Consider the following 24038-nt stretch of genomic DNA (forward strand, 5'->3'; position numbering starts at 1 on the left):
ACAGGGAGCCTGGCACCTGCCCCCTCTCAGTGCCCAGGGAGATTCACACCCAGCTTCTGTTCCAGCTCAGCCTCTTCCTGTCGAAAGCCACAAAGCCCAGCTGGGGAGATTTAACATTCCAACTCCAAAGGAATTCAATCCAGCCTTACAAAGGGAAATGTTTCCCAACTCCGAGTTTTTGAAGAGCGCTGGAGGCACCTGATAAGGACGGAGTTCCACAGACAGGGGCTGCTCCCTGCTGGCAGGGGGAGAGGGGAGCCTGGGCTTTAATTTAAAGGAATTTCAGAAGATCCATTTTATCCAGCAGCACGCAGGAAAATTAACAGAGCACCCTGGGAAGCTGGGAATGACTCAGGCTCTGCCTCCTTATTTCCAAGAGGGCTCTCTGAGCTCTGCTGAACAGCACAGGTTGGCAAATCCATTTCTTCCATTTGCAAATCCATTTCTTCCAACTCCTTGTTCCCACATGTAGGTGTTGAGGAGTGGTGCAGAATTCCAAGGCCAGAGGGGCTCTGTGATTCCTGAAGGATCATCCACCTGCTCTGGTTCCCATTTATCACAATCAGCACGTATCAGGAGTCATTTGCATATCCCAGGCTCTGGGAGCCCTTGGAAACTCAGATCCATGGAGAAGCAAAACTTGAGTGGCAGGTGGTTATTGAGGCCTCCAGAGCTCCTGGTTCTCCTCCTGAGATTTAGGAACTTAAATAACTCTTGAGTTTCAGGAATATTCCCGTTTTCAAATCCTGCAGAGTCCCTCCCAGGCAGCCCACACTGCCTGAAATGTTGGAATTCAGCCCGGAATCAGGACATGAGACCTCCAGCAGCTCCCCAGCACCTCTGCCAGGACACAGCTGCATCCCCAGCATCCCTGCACTGCCGTTGCCATGGTGACCAAGCATCGTCCCCTCTCCTGCCACCTTTAAGGCAAAATGTCCCTCCACGGCACAGGACTGTCCCCAGACCACTCCCAGACGGCCTCTCCTGCACCCAGGACATCCCACAGGACATCCTGGTCCCCCAGGACAGGGACTGCTGCCCGCGAGGAATTTCCTGGGAATTCCACCAAGGAAAAAAATACAGGAGGATCCAGTGATTCCCACACCGAAACAGGCAGGGTTTAAAGTGAAATCCAAGCAGGGAAGAGCTCGAGGCCATCCAAGACCAGCAGAGGATCTCTGAGCATAGAAAAGCTTGGGGCCACCGCTGTCCCCATCGCCGGTGGCACTGGGAATCTGCAATCAGTGCCACAGCCCCGAGTGTGCCAGGCTGCTTCCGTGCCCTCCCAAATCTCCCCGGGACACCTGCTGAGCTGTGACAGCTGTCAGGGCCTAAGCAGGGGGCGAGCTGAGAAGCTTAAAGGAAAAATAGCTCCTTTTGTAATCTGCTCCCACAGCACTCCCACCCTCCTGCCCGTTTTAGCCCTCCTCGTCCTACATTGGAGCCCTGGAGACGGGAAATGGGTGGAATTGTAGCTCTTCAAGGCTGTGTCACATGAAGGTGTCCCCCCTGCGTGTGGCTGTGGCAGGAGAGGTGTCTGCCCTGATCCCTCTGCTCCTCTGGCGCCTGGGAAACATCACGGAATCAAAGAATGGTTTGGGTGGGAAGGGCCCTCACAGATCATCTGGTTCCCTGCCATGGGCAGGGACATATTCCTGATTCCAAGAATCCAACCTGGCCTGAAAGAAGCAGCACTGATGTATCTGCCAGATCCCATCTTCCAAATTCATGCCAGGGAAGATGATCCCAAGGATCAGCCTCACAGCCACGGAGCTGTGCAAGCTTCGGGAGGCACCAGCGCCGTGCCTCGGGCTGCTGTCACACCGGATCCCAGGAACCTCTGAGCGCACAGACAGGCGGATTTTATCCCAGCACAAACAGTTCCAGAAGGAAGCCAGGGCCTTACTCAACCTCCAAATATGTTTTTCAGGATCAGTGCCTCCAAAGGCAGAAGGTGGGAAGGTCCTGGAGAGGGAATGCAGCAGGCTGGGGTGTTTCCATGGAGCAGCGAGATGAGTCAGTGCCATCTGCCGGCTGCGGGGACACTGCCGCTCCCAAATCCATCGGATAGACAGGAATAAACCCCAGCTTCACGACAAAGCTTCCAGCATCCCTCTGGAACGCTGCTCCAAATGCGAATTCCCCATACGATCCAGACGGGATCCTTTTGGCACAGCCGTGTCCAGCTACATCAAGAAGTCCCAGGATGACCCAGCAGGGCTGGGAGTTCTTGACGTACCCAGGCTGCAGCTCCAGCATTCCCCAGCTCTTCCTCTTCCCACCTTTGGGATGTCCCTGCTATGCCTGACAGAGCCATGCATGGAAATCCTCGAGCTGGCCCGGATCCATGCTGAGGAAGAGCTGTGGGAATGCCAAGGATCCGCAGGGTCCCGAGGGATGATGTGGCATCGTCGGCTTCTGCCTCAGCTTGGACCATTCCAAGGGCACCAAGAGGCATCAAAGCTGGGATGAGACACCAGGAATTCCTGGCCATCCCTGTTGTCCCAGTCTGCTGGATCAGGTTTAATTCAGGGACAGATCTGAAGTGTGTTTCGAATTTTTAAAAGGAAAACTCATCCCTGCTCCGTAATTATCCCGTATTTAGGTTTAGGAGCCAGATCCCTGGCACTGAGGGAAACACACGTTTCTGTTGAAGCTTCCTCTTGGAGTGAGGAGGGATTTGCTTGTCCTTCCAGTGCTGATTATCCCCCAAAGTTCTCTGCAGGCATTACCAGGCTCAGGCAGCTCCAGCTGGCTGGAGGACACGGCAGTTTGGAGCTGCAGGGGTGGCCTGGGGCTCCGTGGGCTAGAGAGATCCCAGAGCTGATCCCTGTCAGGCTGATTTAGGGATGATGGCTGATCCGAGCTCATCCAGCTGCTTCTGCCAATCACAGTGAAATCAATGAACATCTGAGGGAACACCAGCTCTGAGAGAGTGGATCCTGCTTTTCCTGCTGAAAACAAGCCCAAAAAGGGGGATTGTCTCTGGGAAACGCCATTTGCAGAGGAAGCAGGATGGAGTGGGGGCAGCTTGATGCTGACGTGGATCGGGATGCTGGGCATGGGCACGTCTGTGGAGGTGTCCCCTCAGTCTCCTCTGAAATGCAGTTTAAATTACCTAAATTTATTTTTGACAAACCAGGTTATTTTTCCCTGCTGGTGATGATCTGCTGTGTAAGCATATGGTAGAAAACCACCTTATCACCTTGCTAGATGCTGAAATCAGAGGGCGTTACCTGGAATTTCTTAAAGCATCCTATTTTCCCTCAGCTTTTGTCCCATCTCCTCCTAATCCTCGTCTCCAGCGAAGGGAGAGGCACAGGCGTGAAACACCAAGGTACGCTGCTACTTAAGGCCAAAAATAAAGAGTACTTTTCCAGAAGGGCCAGGGATAGGCGACGGGAACTCTGTATCAGCAGAAAGAGGTGATTTTCCATGGAAATGGCCATGGAATTAAACCCTCCGTGAGCCCCAAGCGGGGCCTACCGCGCTCCCGTCGCCTAGCAACAGCACGCCAAGTCCTTATATGGCAACCGCTCCCGCCCTCTCCCCACCCTTCCTTCTCATTGGCTGCACTCCGCATGATTGACGTGCACTCTGACCAATGCTCACCCTCCACGAGCCTCTCCCGCGCCCGGGGCGCGGCGTTACCCGGAAGCCGGTGTAGGAAGCGGTGGGAGGAGCGCGAGAGACGCGTCCGCCGCGACAGCCAATGGGAGACGAGCTGGGGGGCGAATCAGCCAATGGCAGGGCGCGTGGGCGGGGCTACGGGGGCGGGGCCGCGGGAGCCGGCAGCGGGCGGCGCCGGGAGGTGGCAAAGGTGAGGGGGGACCCCGGGGGGACCCGAGGGGACATGGGGGGGACACCGAGGGGACACCCGGGGGGACACCCGGGGAACGCCGACCGGCGGCCAGGACAAAACCGGAGGTCTTGGGCAGAGGGGATCCGGGGGAAGGCCTGGGGAGCACCGGGGGTACCGGGCAGAGGGGAGCTGAGGGGACCCGGAGTGCTGGGGGGGGGGGGCGAATTCTGGCCGAGGTTCAGGCTCGAGGAGGGAGCGGTGGCTGAAGGAGAAGCGGAGGATGGGGAGGGATTCCAGAGTGGTGCAGGAACGTCGGGCTTGGAGGGGGGTGGGTTAGAAGCCTGGAGGAAGGTGGGGAGGGGATGGGAAGCTCCTTGAATCCCCGCGGAGCCGGCTGGCAGAGCCTGGTGCCCACCCTGCATGAGCATCCATGGCTCCTCCTGCTGCTGCTGTCACAGTAATGCACAGCAGATCCCATACGGTGCTTGGAGGTGGCAGGCAAAGGATGCCCGGGACAGCCCCCAATAGCTGTGACAAACACCAAACTCAAAGCCACTCTTACCCCATGACACAGCGCTGGCTAAAGCTGGGTGTGTTCCCAGGTGGGAGCGGTGGGAAAGGAGATGCTCCAGGTGTCCGTGCTGGAAGCAGGATGAATCTCGTGGCGATGGCGACGGATCCCGAGCTCCAATGGGTGTCCCTGTGGGTCCGTGTCCGGTGGGCAGCCGTGCTCGTGCTGCTCCTGAGCTCCCTGGTGATGCTGCTGCTGCCGCTGGCTGCCGTGGACAACCAGTGCCACGCTGTGCTCAAGGGCCTCTCCTTCCTGAAGAGTAAGCTGGGCTCCTCGGGAATCACCAGGTTCTCGGGACAGAGCACGGAGCTGAGCGTGACCTCCAAGGGGCTGGAGCTGCTGGTGCTGAAAGGAAAAGCCTCCCCAGGTGAGAGGGTCCTGGGTCGGCACAGCCGAGTTCCTAAGATCAAGGAAGACAAGGAGATGGTGGAGAGGGTCCGGCAGAGGCCACAGAGATGATTTGGGGTCTGGAGCATCTCTGTGATGAGGAGAGACTGGGGGAGCTGGGCCTGGTCAGTCTGGAGAAGGGAAGGCTGGAGGGAATCTCAGCAATCCATACAAACATCTCCAAGGGGTGTCAGAGGATGGTGCCAGGCTCTGTTCAGTGGTGCCCAGTGACAAGGAGCAATAAACTGAAACACAAAAAGTTCCACCTCAACATGAGGAAAAACCTCTTTCCATGAGGATGGCAGAGCACTGGGACAGCTGCCCAGGGAGTCATGGAATCTCCCTCTATGGAGACATCCCAAACCCACCTGGACACCTTCCTGTGCCAGGTGACCCTGCCTTGAGGGGGGGTTGGAGTGGGTGATTTCCAGAGGGCACTTCCAACCCCAATCCAGAGATCTTCACCCCCTTCCCAACCATGTCCTGTACCTCTGATGGGAGTGATGCTGTGCCCTGATGGTAACGAACTGCAATTAACTGCAATTAACACTGCCTGTAAATGCCCCTGAGATCAGGCAGGCCCTCACCAGCTCCTTGACTGCATTCCAGGGCCCTGTGCTGGCATTGCTCCATCTCTCCAAAGGTTTTCCTCATGTTTTCAGTACTAGTAAGTTCTGTGGAGGTAACTGGAACACAGAGAGATGTTTAATGCACAGAAATCTGGAATACACAGCATTAATCCCGAAATCCTGGCTGGCACAGAACAGCCTTTCAGGCAATGTCAGTCAGGCTGTGGTCGTGGCCTGTATCAGCCAGGATGTTAATTTGGAAAACACTTAAAGGAATTATTATGATTCCAGCACTGTTATCTTTGTTTCCATTAAAGCTCTTACTGCTGGGAAAACATTAGATAGTTCAGTGGGAAAACAGGAGTGCTGTTGGCAGCCAATGTAACAACGTTAACAGTATAATTTCCCCTAAAAGAATGCCAAGAGAACGTGTTTGAGGCACTGTTTCCTCCCACACAAAGCAGTTTGGTGGCCACCTGTGGCCACCCTGAGCCTGCTGCCCACAGGTCCTGCCTCCCCACACTTCCTGCCAGGCATGGCTCTGCTGCCTCCTACTCGGCCTGGAAACATGGCCTAAACCTGTGGGATTGTAACCTGGAAAAGGCTGGAACACGAATTCTGTTCCAGTTCTTAAAGACTGGTTTTGGTTAATTTTTGTAGCAGTGAACAGGGACAGCCATAGAATACCCTGAGTTGGAAGGGAGGCACAAGGATCATGGAATCCAGATGTCCAGAGGTTTTCAGTAAAACTCACCGCCCTTTATCTGTTATCATTTCATTCCAGAGGTGAAGTTGGAAGCCAGAGCAGCTCTGAATCAAGCCCTGGAGATGAAGCGCCAAGGGAAGCGGGAGAAGGCCCACAAACTCTTCCTGTACGCCCTCAAAATGGACCCGGATTATGTGGATGCCCTGAACGAGTTTGGGATCTTTTCCGAGGAGGAAAAAGACATCCTCCAGGCCGACTATCTGTACTCCAAAGCTCTGACCATCTCTCCCCACAACGAGAAAGCTCTGAGCAACCGGGGCCGGACGCTGCCTTTGGTGGAGGAGATCGACCAGAGGTATTTCAGCATCATCGACAGCAAGGTCAAGAAGGTGATGGCCATTCCCAAGGGGAATTCCGCCCTGCGCCGGGTGATGGAGGAATCCTACTACCACCACATCTACCACACGGTGGCCATCGAGGGGAACACGCTGACGCTCTCCGAGATCCGGCACATCATCGAGACCAGGTACGCCGTTCCCGGGAAGAGCCTGGCGGAGCAGAACGAGGTGATCGGGATGCACGCGGCCCTCAAGTTCGTCAACACCACGCTGGTGTCGCGCATCGGCTCCGTCACCAGCAGGGACATCCTGGACATCCACCGGCGCGTGCTGGGCTACGCCGACCCCGTAGAGGCCGGGCGCTTCCGCACCACGCAGGTCTTCGTGGGCCACCACATCCCGCCGCACCCGCAGGACGTGGAGAAGCAGATGGAGGAGTTCGTGCAGTGGATGAACTCGGAGGACGCCATGAGCCTGCACCCCGTGGAGTTCGCGGCGCTGGCGCACTACAAGCTGGTTTACATCCACCCCTTCGTGGACGGCAACGGCCGCACCTCGCGGCTGCTGATGAACCTGATCCTGATGCAGGCGGGGTATCCGCCCATCACCATCCGCAAGGAGCAGCGGGCCGAGTATTACCACGTGCTGGAGGTGGCCAACGAGGGCGACGTGCGGCCCTTCATCCGCTTCATCGCCAAGTGCACCGAGACCACGCTGGACATGCTGCTCATCGCCACCACCGAGTACTCCGTGGGCCTGCCCGAGGCGGGAGGCACCGCCGGCTGCAAACAAACCATCCCCGTCAAGACTTGAGGGTTTTGGGGCACTCAGGAGCTGGTGAAGCCATGGGAGAGCAGAACTCCAAGCCACTCAGTGTTGCTGCTGGGAAATGACTGGACAGGAGGTGGCAGTTGAGCGTTTTGTTTATTTAAAGTGTCTTACATTTGATTAAATTAATATAATTTATTTATATAAACAATGCCAAACGGAACTGGTGATGGTGGCTGTGCACTGGAAGGAGGTGGGGAGAGGTGCCAGAGGGCTCAGAAAGATGAACTAAAATTGAATTTCTCCTTAAAATTAAGCTTTGAGGAGCTGCTTCAATCACAACCCTTCACCCAGGCAGTCAACTCTACTGTCTGACCTCAGTGAAGGCTGAACTGAGTTGGTTTTGTGTTACCTGTTCCACGAAGGAGCAGCACTGTCCCAGCTGTGTCCATCAGACACTTTGGTGTCAGGCACACGCGTACTGAGCAGGAAGGAGGCTGAACTCCAGCCCAAAGGCATCTCTCCCCTCCCATTTCTGTTTCCGTGGCACTTTGCATGTTTACTTTCAGCTGCCTTTCCTGGGGGTGAGTTTTGTACTCGAAGTGGGAAGTATTTCTCTTGGGATTACAGGTCATAGGAGTGGAACAAGAGGAGAAAAGCTCTGACTTACTCAGAGAAGGACTCAGAAAACACCTCCGCCAACAGGAGCCCTGGGAAAGCACAACTGTCCTTAGGCATTTCAGTGGAGGGGCTGGAAGGAGCTTGTCTGCAGAACTGTGGGCAGAAAAGGTCATCAGGCAGAGCCAGGAGATGCCAGTTGTGGCAGTTTGGGAAGAATGTGTACAGGAAGTTTGCCAAAACCTTCAGTTTCTTTAGTCTACGTATGGGAACTTCCACAATTAATCACTGGTCATGTCATTACTCTGATAAATGTGTCAAGAATCACTCAAGGCCTCTGTGTGCTGCAGGGGCAGTGCAGTGCCTGGAGCTGCTGAGCAGTTCAAAGAATCACTTTTTCCTTGGTTTTTAAGGGAAAAGGACCCACAGATCTCCCCACCCCAAACCTGCCAGCTGTGCAACAGCAGCATTGATCCCACCACCTCCAAGCTGACCCAACTTCCATTTAAAATCCCAGTTTAGAGCATTTAACCCCTTGACAAAAGCTGTCCCAGGCTTAGTTTTCTTCCTTTTTAACACTCTCTTACCTGAGAACAGGGAGTTAGGACATGTTTTAGAGAAGCAGGAAGCAGGATGAGACTGGGAATCCTCTGCACTGAGTGTTGCTGCCAGGGAAAGCAGACAGTACAAGAGCAAAGGTGTCCTGTCCTTACAAAGCATGTTATTTTTGTAGTGCAACCTGAGTATAAATAATGCACTTTAGAGCTCTGGGGGCGGGGGGAAATGTTATTTTAGTAACAGATTAATAAACTATTTTAATATGAAAGTCTTGGTTTGGAAGAGGCTGTATTCACAACACTTGGCTGCAGTGAACTAAGTGGTTGTGGAGGAGGAAAGGCCATGAGACAGATCCTGGTTCCCTCAGCCACGTGACATCATGAGCAGACTCATCGTTTCAAAGTAAAGCCCAGTGAAATCAGCACAGAAAATAGTGTTTATTTGCAGCAGTGTTTGTGTGGTACAAGTGAACTCAGCACTGGGGTCCCCCCTCACATCCACCCCTCTGGGTGGTGACTTCCAGGGTAGTTGACAAGCAGGAATGTTTCTATCCAAGATCACACCACTGTTTGAGAGTCTGAGGTGATGACTGAAGTGATTTCAGGATATTCAGAGCAGATGGAATGTGCTGCTTCAAGGCCTGAGGGACACTGAGCACACCTGAGAGGTGAGGTACATCACTATCACCCACCAGCTGCCAGAGGAGAGGTGCAGTTCCAACACCCACATTTAAACAAAAGCAACGGTATTTATAGAAAACCTTTGAGAACTTGAGTTTAATAAACCAAGAAACGTCAGCTTGCACTTCACAGTTGTACAAAAACCGTACAGAAACCACCTGCAAAAAGACATGAGCTAGCTAGGAAAAACAACCAAAAACAACCAAAAACCTGGTCCTCAGCAACAGCACATCCAGTTTCATGGGAAACAAAAATTACCACCTAAGGATCAGCTCCTGCCACTTAAAAATAATCATCTCAATGTCCTTTACAAATACACCATATAAAAAACAGCTCAACTGGAACAGAACAGGAACTGGATACATATATATGTATATCTGTGTATCTACATATACACACATATGTATAGAAACTCTCCCAATACTAAAAGAGGCCATTGTGGTGAAGTTGGAGCATCTGCTGTAGGATTCTGCATGGAAGGAGATGACAGTCCCTGCGTGCGTGGGTTTGGGTGGAGAATGGGGCTGTTGGCAGAGAGAATGTCTGCAATCCCAATCTGAGCTGACCAGTGGAGCTTGCTGAGGTCCTCCCATTGCATCTCATTCGTTAATGAAAGAGAAAATAGTTGGAAAGTACTCCAAAAAACTCCATGTGGCATCTAAGCTGTGCAGGAAATGTTTCCCCCCTCGTTACCCTCAATATGAGGAATCGCATAACGCCATTTCACCAGAACAAAAGTGTAACTCTTTGCTCTTAGAGGAAAAAAAACAAAACAAAACCAAAACCACCTGGATTTGTGCCATCCTCCACTGATCCCGAGGAATGCAGCAGTCCAGTATTTACACGGGATTGGGACGGGTGTTCTCTCCTTGCAAAGCTTAAGGACACAACATGGCTTCCAGAAAGGCATTTCACATTGGACCAGACCCGCTGAGTGCAGACTCCTCGCTCACTTTTTCAGGAGCATCTTGGCAAAATCAGCATTGGACATTTTTTTAGGCTCTGCAGGGGGGTCAGAGGACGTTGCTGGTGAGTTCTGGACCATCCCATTCTCAGCCTTGGCCACAAGGTTGCTCTGACGCTGCAGCGCCCGGGGCATCATGGAGAGCTGTGTCCTTCCCTTCCCTCGCCTGGAAGGGAAAAAATTCCCATTGAAACCCACTCTTTTAGCTTGGGAAACAACAAGGATTTGTCTGCTATGAGGAATCCTCATTTCAACATTATTCCTGTCATTTGTTTTGGGATAAAGCTTTCCATGGAGCTGTTTGTCTGGCAGACAACAAATGGCCCCCAGTCCCCAGGATTGAAGCTCTGTTTATCCACAGGGGCTCATCCAATACAGGAACACTCTGAAAGTTGAAGGAGCAGCCTTAATGCTCATTAGGAACAATGGCTGCTTCTCCAGAGGGAGAGGATGTGGAGGTTATTAGGGATCAGGTGCCACCATCAGATCCAAGGGGACGGCCATTGCCTGATACTCCCCCCTTCACCACCGAGCTGTTTCTGTTGATGAAGAGTTAAAAACCTGCTTTTCCTCATCAATCCAACAACCCATTTTTTTTATGGTTCAGCACCTTTTAAATGTTTTTTCAGATCCACAGAATCCTACAGTGGTTTGGGTTGGAAGGAGCCTTGAAGATCATCCAGTTCCACCCCTGCCACGGGCAGGGACACCTTCCACTAGCCCAGGGTGCTCCAAGCCCCATCCAACCCAGCCTTGGACGCTTCCAGGGATCCAGGGGCAGCCACAGCCTCTCTGGGCCACCTGTGCCAGGGCCTCCCCACCCTCCCAGAGAAGGATTCCTTCCCAATATCCCATCTAACCCTGCCCTCTGGCAGTGCGAAGCCATTCCCCCTTGCCCATATAAAAAATCCCTCTCCTTCCTTTTTCTAAACCCCCAGATTCCAGATAAGATTCCTGAAGTTTAGGATATAAAGAAACACAGCATTTCCTTCCCAGGCAGTGCCAGGTATCCCTCCCTCCTTCCCTCAATCCCTCCCTCACTCACGCTCCATAAATCTGCCGTGGTGCCAGGGGCAGGGAGGCCCTGCCAGGCTCGGGCCTGTCCGGAAGCTTCCGGAGCGGGGGGTTGCTGATCATCACCTTGATGACGTGGTCCTTCACTGTCAGCCCATCCATCTTCAGCACAGCCTGTGAGGCCTGGGCTTCGTTCTCATATTCCACATAAGCCAGGCCCTAAAAATAAGGGGGTAGAAAGGTCCTCCGTTAGGTTTTAGTGCTCCTGTAACAGCTGATAAGGAATTCATAAGGAAGGAAACGAAAATGGCTCAGTCCCAGTTTCTTTAGCTAAAAAAAAATATTTCTATTCACCACCTTTATTTCTTGTCTCACTTCTGATGCCCTAATGGGTGGGAAAAAAAAAGAACCACCCCAAAACCTTATTTCTTTACTTATATTAAAGTAAATATAATGAAGCACCATAGCAGGCTCCCACAGAGAAGGGCATCACCTCTCCCTGCTGTTCCTCTTTTCAATGACATTCAAAGCCTTAAGCTGCATTTTTGGATTATCCAGTTTCACAGGAGAGGCATCAGGTTTTACATCACTTTCCCAAAATACATTTATTTGTGGTTTACACACAATCCCAACTCAAACTAAGCTCAGAATAAGACTTGGGGTTCCCAAGAGCACTTGTTGCAAGGTGTGCACACAGCAGGAACTGCACCTGAAGTGGCGCAAAGGACAAAGAAATTCAATTTAAATCCATGTCCACCATTCCCAGGATGTCTCCTGTGGATAGGACCCACCACACAGACACAGCCCAGGTGTCAGGTAGAGTTTTGGCAGAGCAGCAACTGGTTTAGAATCCCTTATGTAACAAGGAGTCATTTATTCCAGGATGGAAATAACGAGCCCTGTCAGAGAGGGGGGCTCATTTCTCACTGGCAAACCCCTTCCCGCAGCAGATGTTCAGAACAAAAGCCTCAGGAAACTGAGGAAAGGAGGATGGGAATTGCTTGCACCAGGCAAACCCCATCTAGCCAGTTATTTAAAACCCAATCCTTCACAGACGTGCCTGTTTTTACTATACACAAAGTGCTGTCAACATTTCCCCCTCCATCCCATTTTCCTTGTGCAATTTAAGAAGTATTTTGGAAAAATTCCTCTTGGTTGTCTGCACAAAGGCACACTGGGCTTTATAAATCCAAGCTTTTCCACAAGTTTTAATGCAAAACCACACTGGCAACTTGATAAACCCAACTTTTTGTCTCCAGACTTCATGAGCAGCTTCTTTTTGAAGGACTTCTTAAAACCAGGAGTGTGTTATGGATGCCTACCTTGGGTTTTCCAGCTCTGTTGGTGACCAGCCGAATGTCCTTCACATTCCCATGGGCTTTACACACCTCCTCCAGCTCTTCCTTAGTGCAGGAAAATGGCAAACCAGATATAAAGAGTTTATGTTTCTCCAGGGTAGTGCTGTACCTGAACACCTGGAGCAACAAAAAGGATGTTGGTTCAAAAACCAGCCAGAAACTCCAAGGATTTTCATCTCATACCCCAAAAGTACTTCCTGTTTGTGGGATCCAAAAGTGCCTCAAAGCCCTGAGTAGTGTTTTGGAAGATATTTGCATATCAACACAAAGATACATCAAGGACTTGCAAGTAAATGCTGCTAAACATCCCTACCCTTCACAACTGATAATCACAGAATATCCTGAGCAGGAAGGGATCCAGGAGGATCAGAGCCCAATTCCTGTAATAATGTATTTATAATCATGTCTTCTTGCTCAGCTGTCACCATGAGAACACTGAATTTCTCTGTGCAGGAACTCCAGAATGCAGAAATCCACTGATTACACAACTGAGCTCTGGTACACAGCATCCCCAGCCAGGGGGTTGGGTAACAAACGCTGGAGAGACTCAACCAACAGAGCTCTTCACAGGTTGAACCTGGGCAGGTCCCACCATTAAACTGCTCAGATCAGCAGATTTCTGCAAATCTTGAGTAAATGATGTCAATCCTGGTATCTCCAAATGTAAAAGAAGATCCAAGAAGTCCCAAAAACCAGTTTAAAGCAGCACAACATGATTGGATTTGAGCACTCTGGACACAAGGTACTCCAACTCCCCTCCCCAGACCCACTGTCCAAGAGGAACCAACCAAACTTTACCTTAAAGTCAGGATTCTTGTTCTTGTCAACACATGGAGACACAAACATGGGCCTGCCCTCCACAGCCGTGCGATCCAAGGCCAGGGCCTGCCGAGCAGCCTCCTCCTCCCTGAACTGCACGTAGCAGTAGCCCCGGAAGGTGCCCTTGTTGTTGAACACTGCTCGGATCTCCACAACCTCCCCACAGCTCCCAAAGAGCTCCCTCAGCTTGGCTTCGGGCTCTGCCATGGTGTAGGAGAGGTTGCTGACAAACACAGTGACTTTATCCTTGCTGCTGTCGTGGAAAACTTTGGGGATGTCCTTGCGGCTGGTGGATGCCTTTTCCTTTGGGATTGCTGGGCCATCTGGCTTTTCACTTCTCCCAAAGAGCCCGGTCTCCACTTCCATGTCCTCTTCAGGGAGCACTCCATCACCCTCTCCCCTGTGCCTCTTGCTGGGCAGCTCTGATTGATGGGATTGAAAGGCTTTGTTAGAAAAAATGACCCCATTTCCTTCCCTATTGGAACTCCTCTGCCCTCCATTCCCGCTGCAGAGCTTGGAAATCGCACATGGAACCACAAATACAATGACAGGTCTTAAAGACACCAAGTGAAAACCTCCCTCCAAGCTTTTAAAGAACAAATAACAACAGATTATTCCACCAAGACAGCTTTAGATGAAAGCAACTGGAATATTTGTTCCTTTTTTCAGCCAGTCACAACTGACAGTTGCTGATTCATGTTCTTTTTCTTTGTCTAATGGTTGTTCTTAAAAAAAAATAAATAAATCTAAAAGCTCACAAAACTCCCAGGGGCAACAACCTATTAAAAGTCTTCTGTTCCCACCTTCCAAGAGGCTGCCACAATCCTGAATAACCCAATTTATACACATGGCTCGGCATCATAGGATGAGTCAGAAAAATGACTTGAAAGGAAAATTAAGGAGGAAAAAAAAAGCCCCCACAATATCCCTCCAAAATAAGAAACCCCAAGAAAACTCTAGAAGTTCTTATAAACCTGTTTTTCTGTCGCTGTAAAACCATTTAGCCTTGTTTGCATTTCACTCCCACACTGCAAACTTCCCAGGAGAAAGCAGCCCTGCAAAGACACCAGTGCTGGCAATTCCTCAGCCCCCTCTACCACAAGACAAGCAATAAACCCGTTGCCAGAGGTCTGAAATTTTCATTTAATTTTATTTTTACCTTCTTCTTGTCCCCATTCACCCTCGTCATCCTCATCTGCTTTGCGCTTATCCCCAATCCTGGTTTTTTTGGCCTTTTTGGAAGCTTTCTTCTCTGCCCGAGCCTGCTTCCTCTGCTCAGCTCTCTCCTCCTCCTGCTTTGCCAGAGCAGCTTCTTTCTCAGCAGCCTAAAACACAGAAGATTGATTTCTTTTTTTCCCCCACTGGCTGCAGATTGCAGAGCATTTTCCAGAGCATTGAACCCAGAGGGTTTTCTCCTAACCCCAGCACATCATTTAAAGCACATCCCAATTCTTTGCTCTCACAGCTTTCCTGGAGGGCACATCACTCTTGTGGCCATCCAAGGGGCAAAAGGAGAAAGATAAAAAGCAGCAAGAGGTTGTTAATCATAGTTTTAAAGTAAAAATCAATAGTTCTAGGGCTTGAAGGCATTTCAGGCTTATCTGGGGGAAGGCACATTAAATATGTGACATTTGGAGAAGCATGGACTTAATTTAGGTGTATAAAATGCTCTGGAAGCTCACAGAAAGTTCTGACCTTTGCTCTTTGTTCATTCACTCGAGCCAATCTGTTCTCTGTTTTTTGAACAGCTGCATCCCAGTCTTCCAGTGTTCCTAAAGGATAAATTTAAAATAATAATAATAATAAAAAAGCCTTTTATTTAGCTTTCTCATAATTCCAAGATACAATTCTGGAAAAATAAGAGTCACTGAGTTCATGGCACTTGCTGTTCATATTAAACATCACACATGAAAATTCTAATTATAACAACTGGCCTGCAAGGTAAAAAAAAAACCCCAAGAGCCAAGCAGAGCAGAAACCTCTCATTTATAATGCAAGACTCCAAAAAAGCATGGAAAAATCCAGTCATTTCAGAAAAGCAAGGAAGAAGAGAGCTGTCTGTGGATTTGCCAGCAGTGAGAAGAAAGGAAGGCTTCAGTGGAGCACAAAACACGGGATCAAAAGCCTGTGTGTCACCTCTGCCTAACCAGGCTGGCTAAGAGGTGCAGCAATTAATTACCTTCTGCCAGTCATTTAGTTCCCTTCTGTCAGCCAATTAATTACCTCCTGCCTGTCACTCGGTGCCCTTTTGTCACTTAATCACCCCCTGCCCGTGCCCAGGTACCTTCTATCCTCTCCAGGGTGAGCAGCACCTCGCAGACGTGCTCGGGGTAGTCGCTGGTGCACTGCACTGCTCGGTGCAGGGCCTTCCTGCAATGCTGGGTGTCCCCATGGGCCCTGCAGGAGGGGACAGGGCACTCAGGGAATTCCAAACCACACGGAATTCCAGCCATGCAAACATTCTCCCTCCTTCCCCAGCTGCTGCAACACTTCTGGAACCCACAGCAGAGCCGCTCCAAGAACCTCAAAGATGTTTTGTAAACCCAAACAGAACACACTCGTTCTAAACTGTTTTCTACCACAGGTGAGGACTAAAAATGAATTAGCCAAGCTCTTACCTTTCCAGGTTGTAATACTCCAGCCACATGTTGGCATATTTGGCATTTCCTTTAGTCATGATGTTGTCCCAGAGCTCCCTGGCTTTCTGCATGTTGTTACACAAGCGGGCCTGGAATAGAGCATGCAAAATATCCTTCAGGATTACTTGTTCAACATCATTAACCCCAAACCAAAAAAAAAACCCCACAGATGCTGCAGACAGACCCAGCAAGATACATCTGAGCCTTAGAGTGATCAAAATAAACACCTGACACAATCCTGCTACTGAATAATCCTTCCCTGCCCACATCTCCCATTAGTCTCGGTTCTGGCTCCCACATACATTTATTTGATTTTGATCATTATAAAAGAAACTAGAGAGTTGTTTCTGAATTTTTCCTTTTGTTGTTGATGAATGTACCTGATCACTTCTCAGCCAGAGCACTTGCTTTATGTTAAGGAAGGGGAGCAGGGGAAGAAGGGAAAGGGGTAGGGAAATTACTACATTCCATGGCAGGAATGTTAAGACATTTTATTTTACATCCATTTTATCAGGTACAGCAATTTAAATACAGCAGAGAGAAACATCACCTCAACTCTTGCCCAGTTCTGCATGATGGTGCAGGATGGATCTCCACTTTCACTGAACCCTAGGAAGAAAAACACGGGCTGTTTGTTGCACTTGTCTCTTGGAAATGATGTGTTTATTAACCAGGTCCCACATGGAGATGAAATTTTTATCTGCAGCTTTCTGAAATGTTCAAGATTCTCGAAGACAAACATTGTGTGGAGAACTGGTTTTATGAAAATGATTTTGAAGAGGAGAAAACAATGATTTCACAATGATTTGGATGATTTCACTTACTTTCTTCTACTTCTTGTTTCAAGTACTCCACAGCTCGTGCAAATGCAGAGCGCAGCTCCTCCAGCTCCTTACTGGAGTCTGCAGGAAAAAAAAGAAAGAACAGCCTTAAAATGATAATTTTGTTTTCATTTCCCACCCAATAAAACCTTCTCCTTAACAGGCACAATGGTTTTATTGGGTAGCAGGGGGAAATTACATTTATTACTTCTTATTGTTGTTATCACTGCTTAAATTTATGACTTTATTACAAGTAAAACTCGCTACATGAGTAATTTAAAAAATCAGATATCAAAAATATAAGGCAGGACATTTTTGCAATAGCAAACCAAGCAAATTCTTATTTTTATAGACATTAACTGGCCAGAAAGTAGTTTTTGTGAAAGATGAAAATGCTGTTAATTTTTTTTTTTTAAGTAATATCCAAGAAGTACAAAGAAAACAGTTTAGATATTTATTCTGTATTTATCATGCAGACCTTGTGTAAAATCCACCCTTCTCCTCAGGTAATCCAGGTAGGCCTGCCAGATCTCTACATAGTCTGTTGCCTGAATAAAACCTGCATTCAGAGCTTTTTCAAATATTTCTGGAAGAAAAAGGGGGAAAAAATACTGTCAAAATTAGCAAGTTACAGTGATAGCACAAAGAAATACCTACACAAATACCACTGGTTTCTAGGAAGAGAGGAAAAAGCCCTACACAGTAAATTGGTTTAGGAAGTGAATTGAAAGGCAGCTGGATTCAGGAATGTTCACTCCAAGTTGTTCATGGCTTGCTCAGGGTGAAGCTGCTCAACCAAAGCAGCTTTGCCCTTGCAGCACCTGCAGCAGGGTGAGAACAGATCCTGCCAGTCCCATTTGTCACAGGCTGTTTGGAGTGCAGAGAGCAGCCCTGAGCTGTATTTCCTGGTTCTTTCCTTACCAGAAATGATGCTGTGCTCCACCCTGTGCCTCTCCATGGCCAGCAGGTACCTAATCCACAGCCCAACAGTCCAGGGGCAGTTCCTGACAGCGCGGTCGTGAGCGGATAAAACCAATTCCTTCACCTTCAGCTGCCTGTCCTGAAAGAGTCACAAAGGGAAAGTGAAGTTCCTGTCAGCCAGAGAGACCACTCCAGCCAAACTCCAGCTTATCAAGAGCCAACACCTTAAAGCCTTTCACCTAAAAAGCACTTTCATTTTATGTTTGACAAGCTCAGATGGGTATTTTAAATTCTACATTCCTAAAAACCCAGTGAACACCTTCCAAGGAGGAAGAACATGCTCAGGAGAGAACTATCAGGCCAGTGAGGTGTTTTCTGCCAAAGCAATAAATATAATAAAGGCACTGAGTGAATTCCCAACTGTTCCTAGAATGTCAAGGATACAAAGAGGGAGCACACCCAGCCTGTTTGTGCAGGTGTTGTTCCACCTGCAACCTGCTGTGTCCAGCTGGGAAGAGAAAAGAGATGACGGAGCAACTGAGCCTGGATAAGCTCCTGCAGGGAGTCACCCTGATCCCTTAATCCAGCCACCTTCTGTCCTGCCTCTGGAGCTCAGCATCAGCTTCAAACTGCACTAACAAACCCCCCTGGAAAGAGGGGCTGAACATCTGGGTTCACTGCAGTGCCCACACCCTGTAATTCTGCAGAGAAAACACAGCTGGAGCAGAGAAAAGTGAGAAATGCTCACTTGAGCAATAAACACACCCCTGAAAACAGGAGGAAACCAAAGGTGAGGTGAAAATCAGTTTCTGGAGGATTTACAGACTAAAGGGCAGGACTGAGGTAGAACCTACTGGCTGTTTATCAGCAACTGAGATTAAAAAAAAAACCCAAAAGTAAAGGCAGGAAAATAAATCTGCAAACATTCACGGGTTTATTTCCTTACCAAATACTGGTTGTAGCGTGCCCAGAGATCTGGGACAAGGCAGTTCTCAGCCAAAGCTCTCTCATAGATCAACTGAATCCGAGCTGGGTCACCTGCTTTCATTTCAAAATCAATGTAAGCTTGGTATTCTGCCAGCTTTGGGGTTTCAGCACCCAGCTGGAAAACAACCAGGGAGACACAACATCAAACTCTTCAACAAAGCAACACTCTGCAACACTTCAGCTGCTCCTCAGAGCAGGTCTTGTGCAAAATTTCACACAAGAAATTTGTCCCTGTATCAGCAGTTGTTGATTTTCATACACCTCTGAATGGGTCTGAAATCAGTCAGATCCTGGTTTTATTCCCCTTAGCCCCATACTGGAAAACACACCCAGAGTCCTCATGTGCACCTCAGGGTGGCTTGGCACACTCAAAGCACTCCACAATTTCCAGTATTCCCAGGATATAATTGTCAAAATTCCCACTGCTGACAAAATCCCCCAGCTGGGGACTAGAAAAATAATAAATTTGGAAAAAAAAAAAAAAAAAAAAAGAATCACTCCAAAGCAACTCCCTCTTAGCTTTAAAGGAAGGTGAAAATGCCAGCATTACCAGTGCCTCCTCGTAGGGTTTACACTTCTCCAGCTGCTGTAGAGCTTTTTTGTAGTTTTTTATTGTTGTTTCTGGAATGGGCTCTTCTGACCACTCCTCATATTCAGCATAAGAAGCCTCCATGTCTATTAAAACATGAAATCCCATCAATAATGCACTCATGAAACTAAAAACTCGTATTTTAACTTATGTTTAGTTCTGAGACAAATTCCTCTTTTTATTTATACAATATTTATAATTTATTTTATAATAAATTTTTAAATGTGCATAATATTTACAATTTATTTATAATAAATATTTAAGTTTTTATCCCCCTTTGGCCTTAAATGTCACACTGCTGCATTCTTAAAGGGTTCAGACACTTCATCCCACACGGTGTCCTGTAACAAACTCAGGGCAAGTTGTATTAAAGCTGCTGATTTGGAATTAGAAAACCAAAGTGGCAAAATATTTCCCCCAAAGCTTTAGAGAAAAGAGAACCCAAATTCTTTCCAGATGGAAATGAAGTCAAAAGAACTGTGCTTAACTTTCTCCCATGAGCAAGAAAAGGGACTCAAGGAGCTTAAAGCAGGAACTAGAGAAGGCAGAATTCCAACAGATACTCCCTACCAAAGTTTTCATGCAGCAATCACAGCTGAATTCCTCATTTTTAACTCACATTTTGTGCCCCTCACTTGCACTAAACTGCCTCAAACTCTGAACCAGGTGACCCAAGTTCCAACAACTCAGAACGCTCCTGATCCAGAGGGATCTGTGCCTCATCCAAGAGAGCACAAGACCTCCAGCTGCACTCGGTGTGGCTGTGCCAGGAGAATCCTGATGCCCAGAGCACTGTAACCCAGCTGCTCCATGCCCTCTCTCCCAGCATTCCAGCCCTTACCCAGCAGTGGGATCCCCAGCTGGCGCCGGAAGAGCGTGTGGATCTTCTCGAGCTGGCTGCACAGCACCTGCTGCTGCTCCGGGGATGGAATGCTGCCAGGGGCTGGCTGCAAGCAAAAAACCAGGGAAATTCAATCCATTCCCTCCAGCCCCAGCTGATGGACACAAAAGGGAATTGTTTATGAGCTGAGATCCAAGTGAATACATGATCCTTGAAGGGCACACAGGGCCAACTCGCATTTCAGTCGCTGCCAGGAAAGCTAAAACTTGGGAATTACTCCCCTTTGGAAGCTGGATGAATGGGAAGAGCATTCCTGACCGAAAGCTGACACAAGCACAGGGAACTGATCACCTGAGAACAAGGAAGCAGCAGGTGACTGTGCCATTTCACAAGTCCACTGTGCTGCCAAAGAGGGTTTCAGTAAATCCCTGGGGTGCGGGGAGAGGATCTAAAACTTCCAGCCTTAATTGTGTTTGGGAATGAAAGGACATTCTCCTGTTATTCCTTTGTTAGGGATTCCATAGAACAGGGTTGAAAAAGACCTTTAAAGATCAAACAGTTCCCACTGCCACCATGAGCAGAGCCATCTTTTAACTTCCATCTCTTACGTAGCAAATTATCAAAAATAAAGAAATATTCCCATTCTGGCCATCTGGGAAAGGTCATTTTTGCAGACATCAAACTGTACATTCCAGGGATAAACCACCCTCATCCAAAAGTCCCAAACTGTGGAATAGTGAATGAGTTAAAAGCTGAACAGTCTAGAAACGTAAACTTGATTGACTCTGTGCAGAAACAGCCACAGAACATTGTTTAATAATGGAACGTTTCAATTTAAAGCTGCTCTTGGCATTTCAACCAGCAGCAGAGCCAAACTTTGCTCCTGGATTGGAGCTGATTTTAGGATTTTATTTAAACACAAACCCATTACTTTACCAGCCAAACACACACAGAATGGTTTTCCTAGAGCAGAGGGCTGGAAAGAAACAACTGTGAGACATGCCAGGCCCTTTTCCATAAGAGACAGCTCCAGGTGACTCCAGGAGCTGCACCACAGCTTTTTTGGGGGGGGATGGGAGCCCAGGGGAATGGGCTCACCTGTGCTGTTTCCAGGATGGCATTCTCAAATTCCCTGTATGCTTCCCACAGGGCCGTGCCCTTGGTCACGTGCAGCCCCACGGCCGTCAGGGCCCGCTCGAAGATGGACCGGACCTTCTCGATGCCTCCTTCCTGACCAATGCCTCCAATGGAATACTGGGCATACTCCAGCCAAATTTCAGGACCTAAGCAAGGTCAGGAGAAACAGGTGATTTGATCTTTTCAAAAATAATAATAAAAAAAAAAAAAAAAAGCAGCTCTGCTTCCCAAATGCCTCATTTGCTGCATATAAATTAAAAAAAAACCACAAGGCAATGTTTCTTTTTATCCAATAAAGTTAAAGTATTTGGGAATTGTGCTTATGCTGTTGGTTCAGCAGCAGCAGGCACAGTTTCCTTCTGAAAGGAGTCACTCCTGTGGTTTTGCTGACAGTGACTGGCCCTGCCTGTAACCTCTGCCACACAAGCCCCAGCAGGGATGCACCCAGATGCCTTAACAGCAAATTCCCATTCCCTGAGCTGGGACCACAGAGCTGTCACACTCTGGAATAACTCAGATTAAAGCAGCTCCTCCTCCTCTTTCCAGACTCTTGAACTTCCCTGATCAGCAACTCCTAAAGCAGCTGAATCCTGAAGGTGAATGGGAGGTGGGAGAACAGCGTTGGCTGCCTGGCACCATTCCCATCAACACCAAATTCCAGTCAGGGACCCCCATGTTAGGGCTGCCCTGGGTTCCAGAAGTGATTCCAAACCCAAAATGCAACCCAGCAGATCCAGAGGACACCTCCTCAGTTCTTCACCTCCATCCCTTCTTCCCAAGGCTCCACCAACACCAGGTAATGTCACTGATGTGACATTTTGTACCCAGCTTTTGAGGGGGATTTACCTCCACATTCCCGAGCCCTCCACTTCCTCAGGCTTCATTTTTCCAGCTCTTTACCCCAATTCCCAAAGAACTCACTCAGTGATTCATCCCCAAAATTTTAAGCTACAGCTCCTGAGGAATGGAGAGACCAGACACCCCAGCCCTCCCTTGTATCGCCTCACATTCAGATTTTAGAACTCAATTTGAAATTTTGACCCAATTTCTGCATTGTAACAGAAAGAACAGACTTTCCTACAACAGAAAAAAGCCAAATCTGGATGTAACACAACCCATTTTAGAGCATTTCTGAATGACTTACAGATGTAATCTTTGACAGCCCTTTCAAACAGCTCATAAACCTTCTCTCTCTCAGAGATCTCCGAAGCCATTTTTATCTCATCCTTCAACCAGTCCAGCCAAATTTCTGAAAGGAAAAAAATTTAGAACCCATCACTAATATGCAGAAATAATAAAGTTACAACCACTCTGTGAGATTTTTATCAGAGATTTTAGCAACAGACTTGAAACCAAGGAGAGGGAGCGAGGCAAAGAGAGGAATTTTAACCTCCACAACAATTCCTAATTAATTTCAAGTAACAGTTGGGTGGAGACCTTTTAAATCGGTGCTAAACAAGCATCTTTTTACTAAAGGGAGAAGTTGGAATTCTTCAGGCCTTTAAAGCTTATCCCATTCCACCCCCTGCCATGGGCAGGGACACCTCCCAGGTTGCTCCAAGCCCCATCCAACCCGACCTTGGACACTTCCAGGGATGAGGCAGCCACAGCTTCTCTGGGCCACCTGTGCCAGGGCCTCCCCATCCCTTTCCAAGAATAAAATCCCACTGTCAGAGCAGCCTCTGCAGTATTTCCATTGCCTCTGTGTTATGAGTAAAAAGAGAAACCCCCCACTGCAAGGCCCATCCACAACTTCCACCAACAGGGAATTTTCTTTGCTGCCTGCCTGTGAAATGTCACTTTTGGCTGGGCTCTGGATCACATTCCCTGACAGAGGGTGCTGAAAACCGGCCCGAATGTGTTATTTCACCACTGAAGCATCTTGCACAGGTGAGGCTTCACCTGTGGAGAGCAGAGGATGCTCCGTACCTTCAGTGAGGGGGAAGAGCTCGCTCATCTTCTGCCGAGCTCTGCGGAGCTTCACCAGCTCTCCCTCCTGCCGGAGCAGCTTGATCAGATCCAAATGACAGTTGTAGTCAAAAGCATTGATGGAAAGCTTAAAAAAAAAAAAAAGAAAAGAAAAAAAGAACAAAAAACAATTTTAAAAGCACTGCTGAGTGACGGACGTGAAGGAGTCAGGAAACAAATAACACAACTCTCATCGTGTGATCACAGAGCCAAGACAACACCGCGATTCCTCAGATTCAACCTCACCCCTGACACGGCTCCGGCCGTTCCCTCGGGTCCCGCCACTGGTCACAGAAAGAATCGTGTTTTCATTTCTTTAAAGGTAATAAAAAACAGCGGGCAGCCGGCTCAGATTTCTGAATGAACACGAACTGTCTACTAGGACTTCCCCCTTATTTCCCTCTCAAAAAAAAACCCCCAAGCCGGTCAATTTTCATCTGAGACTCCAAACATTCACAGCATAAAATCATGGAATATCCCGACTAGGAAGAAATTCACAAGGACCACGGAAATTCACGTCCTGACAGTTCCCAGCACCAAACTACCGGGGCAGACACGGATTATCCTCCGTTCCCGCCACGCCCGCTGCCCCGCCGGGCCCACCTGCTCCTCCAGCCGCTGGATCTCGGCCTCATTCTCCTTCTCCTCATCCTCGCCGTCCCCAGACGAGTCCGAGTCGCCCTCATCGTCCGAGTCCCCGCCCGACTCGGGATCTCCCTCCGGCAGCCGCTTCTCCTCCTCGGCCGCCGCCTCAGCTCCCGCCGCCGCCATCTTATGCAGCTCCGCTCGCCGGCCGCCGCGCTGCCCCGGCCACCGTGGCTGCCCCGGCGCCGCCCGTCCCGCCGCCCCGCCCCGCCGCCGGCCGAACCGGGCGGGAAGAACGGGGATCCTCAGCGCGCCCCGCCCCGCGCTCGTCCGCGCTGCGGGGCCGTGCTGCACCGACTGCGGCCGCGGTCCGACCCTTTGTCTTCTGGTCCGTGGCT

The 24038-nt window shown here is 49.2% G+C and overlaps 2 protein-coding genes across 2 annotated transcripts; one reads left to right on the forward strand and one right to left on the reverse strand.

Annotated features, from left to right (window-relative positions):
* Nucleotides 1–4424: 4424 nt before the first annotated feature.
* On the forward strand, nucleotides 4425–7582 carry FICD (FIC domain protein adenylyltransferase). The gene is made up of 2 exons (XM_082293229.1): nucleotides 4425–4740; nucleotides 6114–7582. The coding sequence occupies exons 1-2, from the start codon at nucleotides 4455–4457 to the stop codon at nucleotides 7184–7186; spliced, it is 1359 nt and encodes a 452-aa protein (XP_082149355.1). The 5' UTR covers nucleotides 4425–4454; the 3' UTR covers nucleotides 7187–7582.
* Nucleotides 7583–8863: 1281 nt separating this feature from the next.
* SART3 (spliceosome associated factor 3, U4/U6 recycling protein) lies at nucleotides 8864–23826 on the reverse strand (the record flags this gene model as incomplete). Its single annotated transcript, XM_082293223.1, has 19 exons — nucleotides 8864–10127; nucleotides 11007–11194; nucleotides 12298–12450; nucleotides 13132–13574; nucleotides 14312–14477; nucleotides 14848–14924; nucleotides 15437–15549; nucleotides 15771–15880; nucleotides 16342–16400; nucleotides 16616–16693; nucleotides 17091–17198; nucleotides 17534–17672; nucleotides 18480–18635; nucleotides 19071–19195; nucleotides 19951–20056; nucleotides 21049–21233; nucleotides 22232–22336; nucleotides 23017–23143; nucleotides 23659–23826. The coding sequence occupies 19 exons, from the start codon at nucleotides 23824–23826 to the stop codon at nucleotides 9947–9949; spliced, it is 2787 nt and encodes a 928-aa protein (XP_082149349.1). The 3' UTR covers nucleotides 8864–9946.
* Between the last annotated feature and the right edge of the window lie 212 nt (nucleotides 23827–24038).

The sequence above is a fragment of the Coloeus monedula genome, assembly GCF_965178545.1.
Source record: "Coloeus monedula genome assembly, chromosome: 18".
NCBI lineage: Eukaryota > Metazoa > Chordata > Aves > Passeriformes > Corvidae > Coloeus > Coloeus monedula.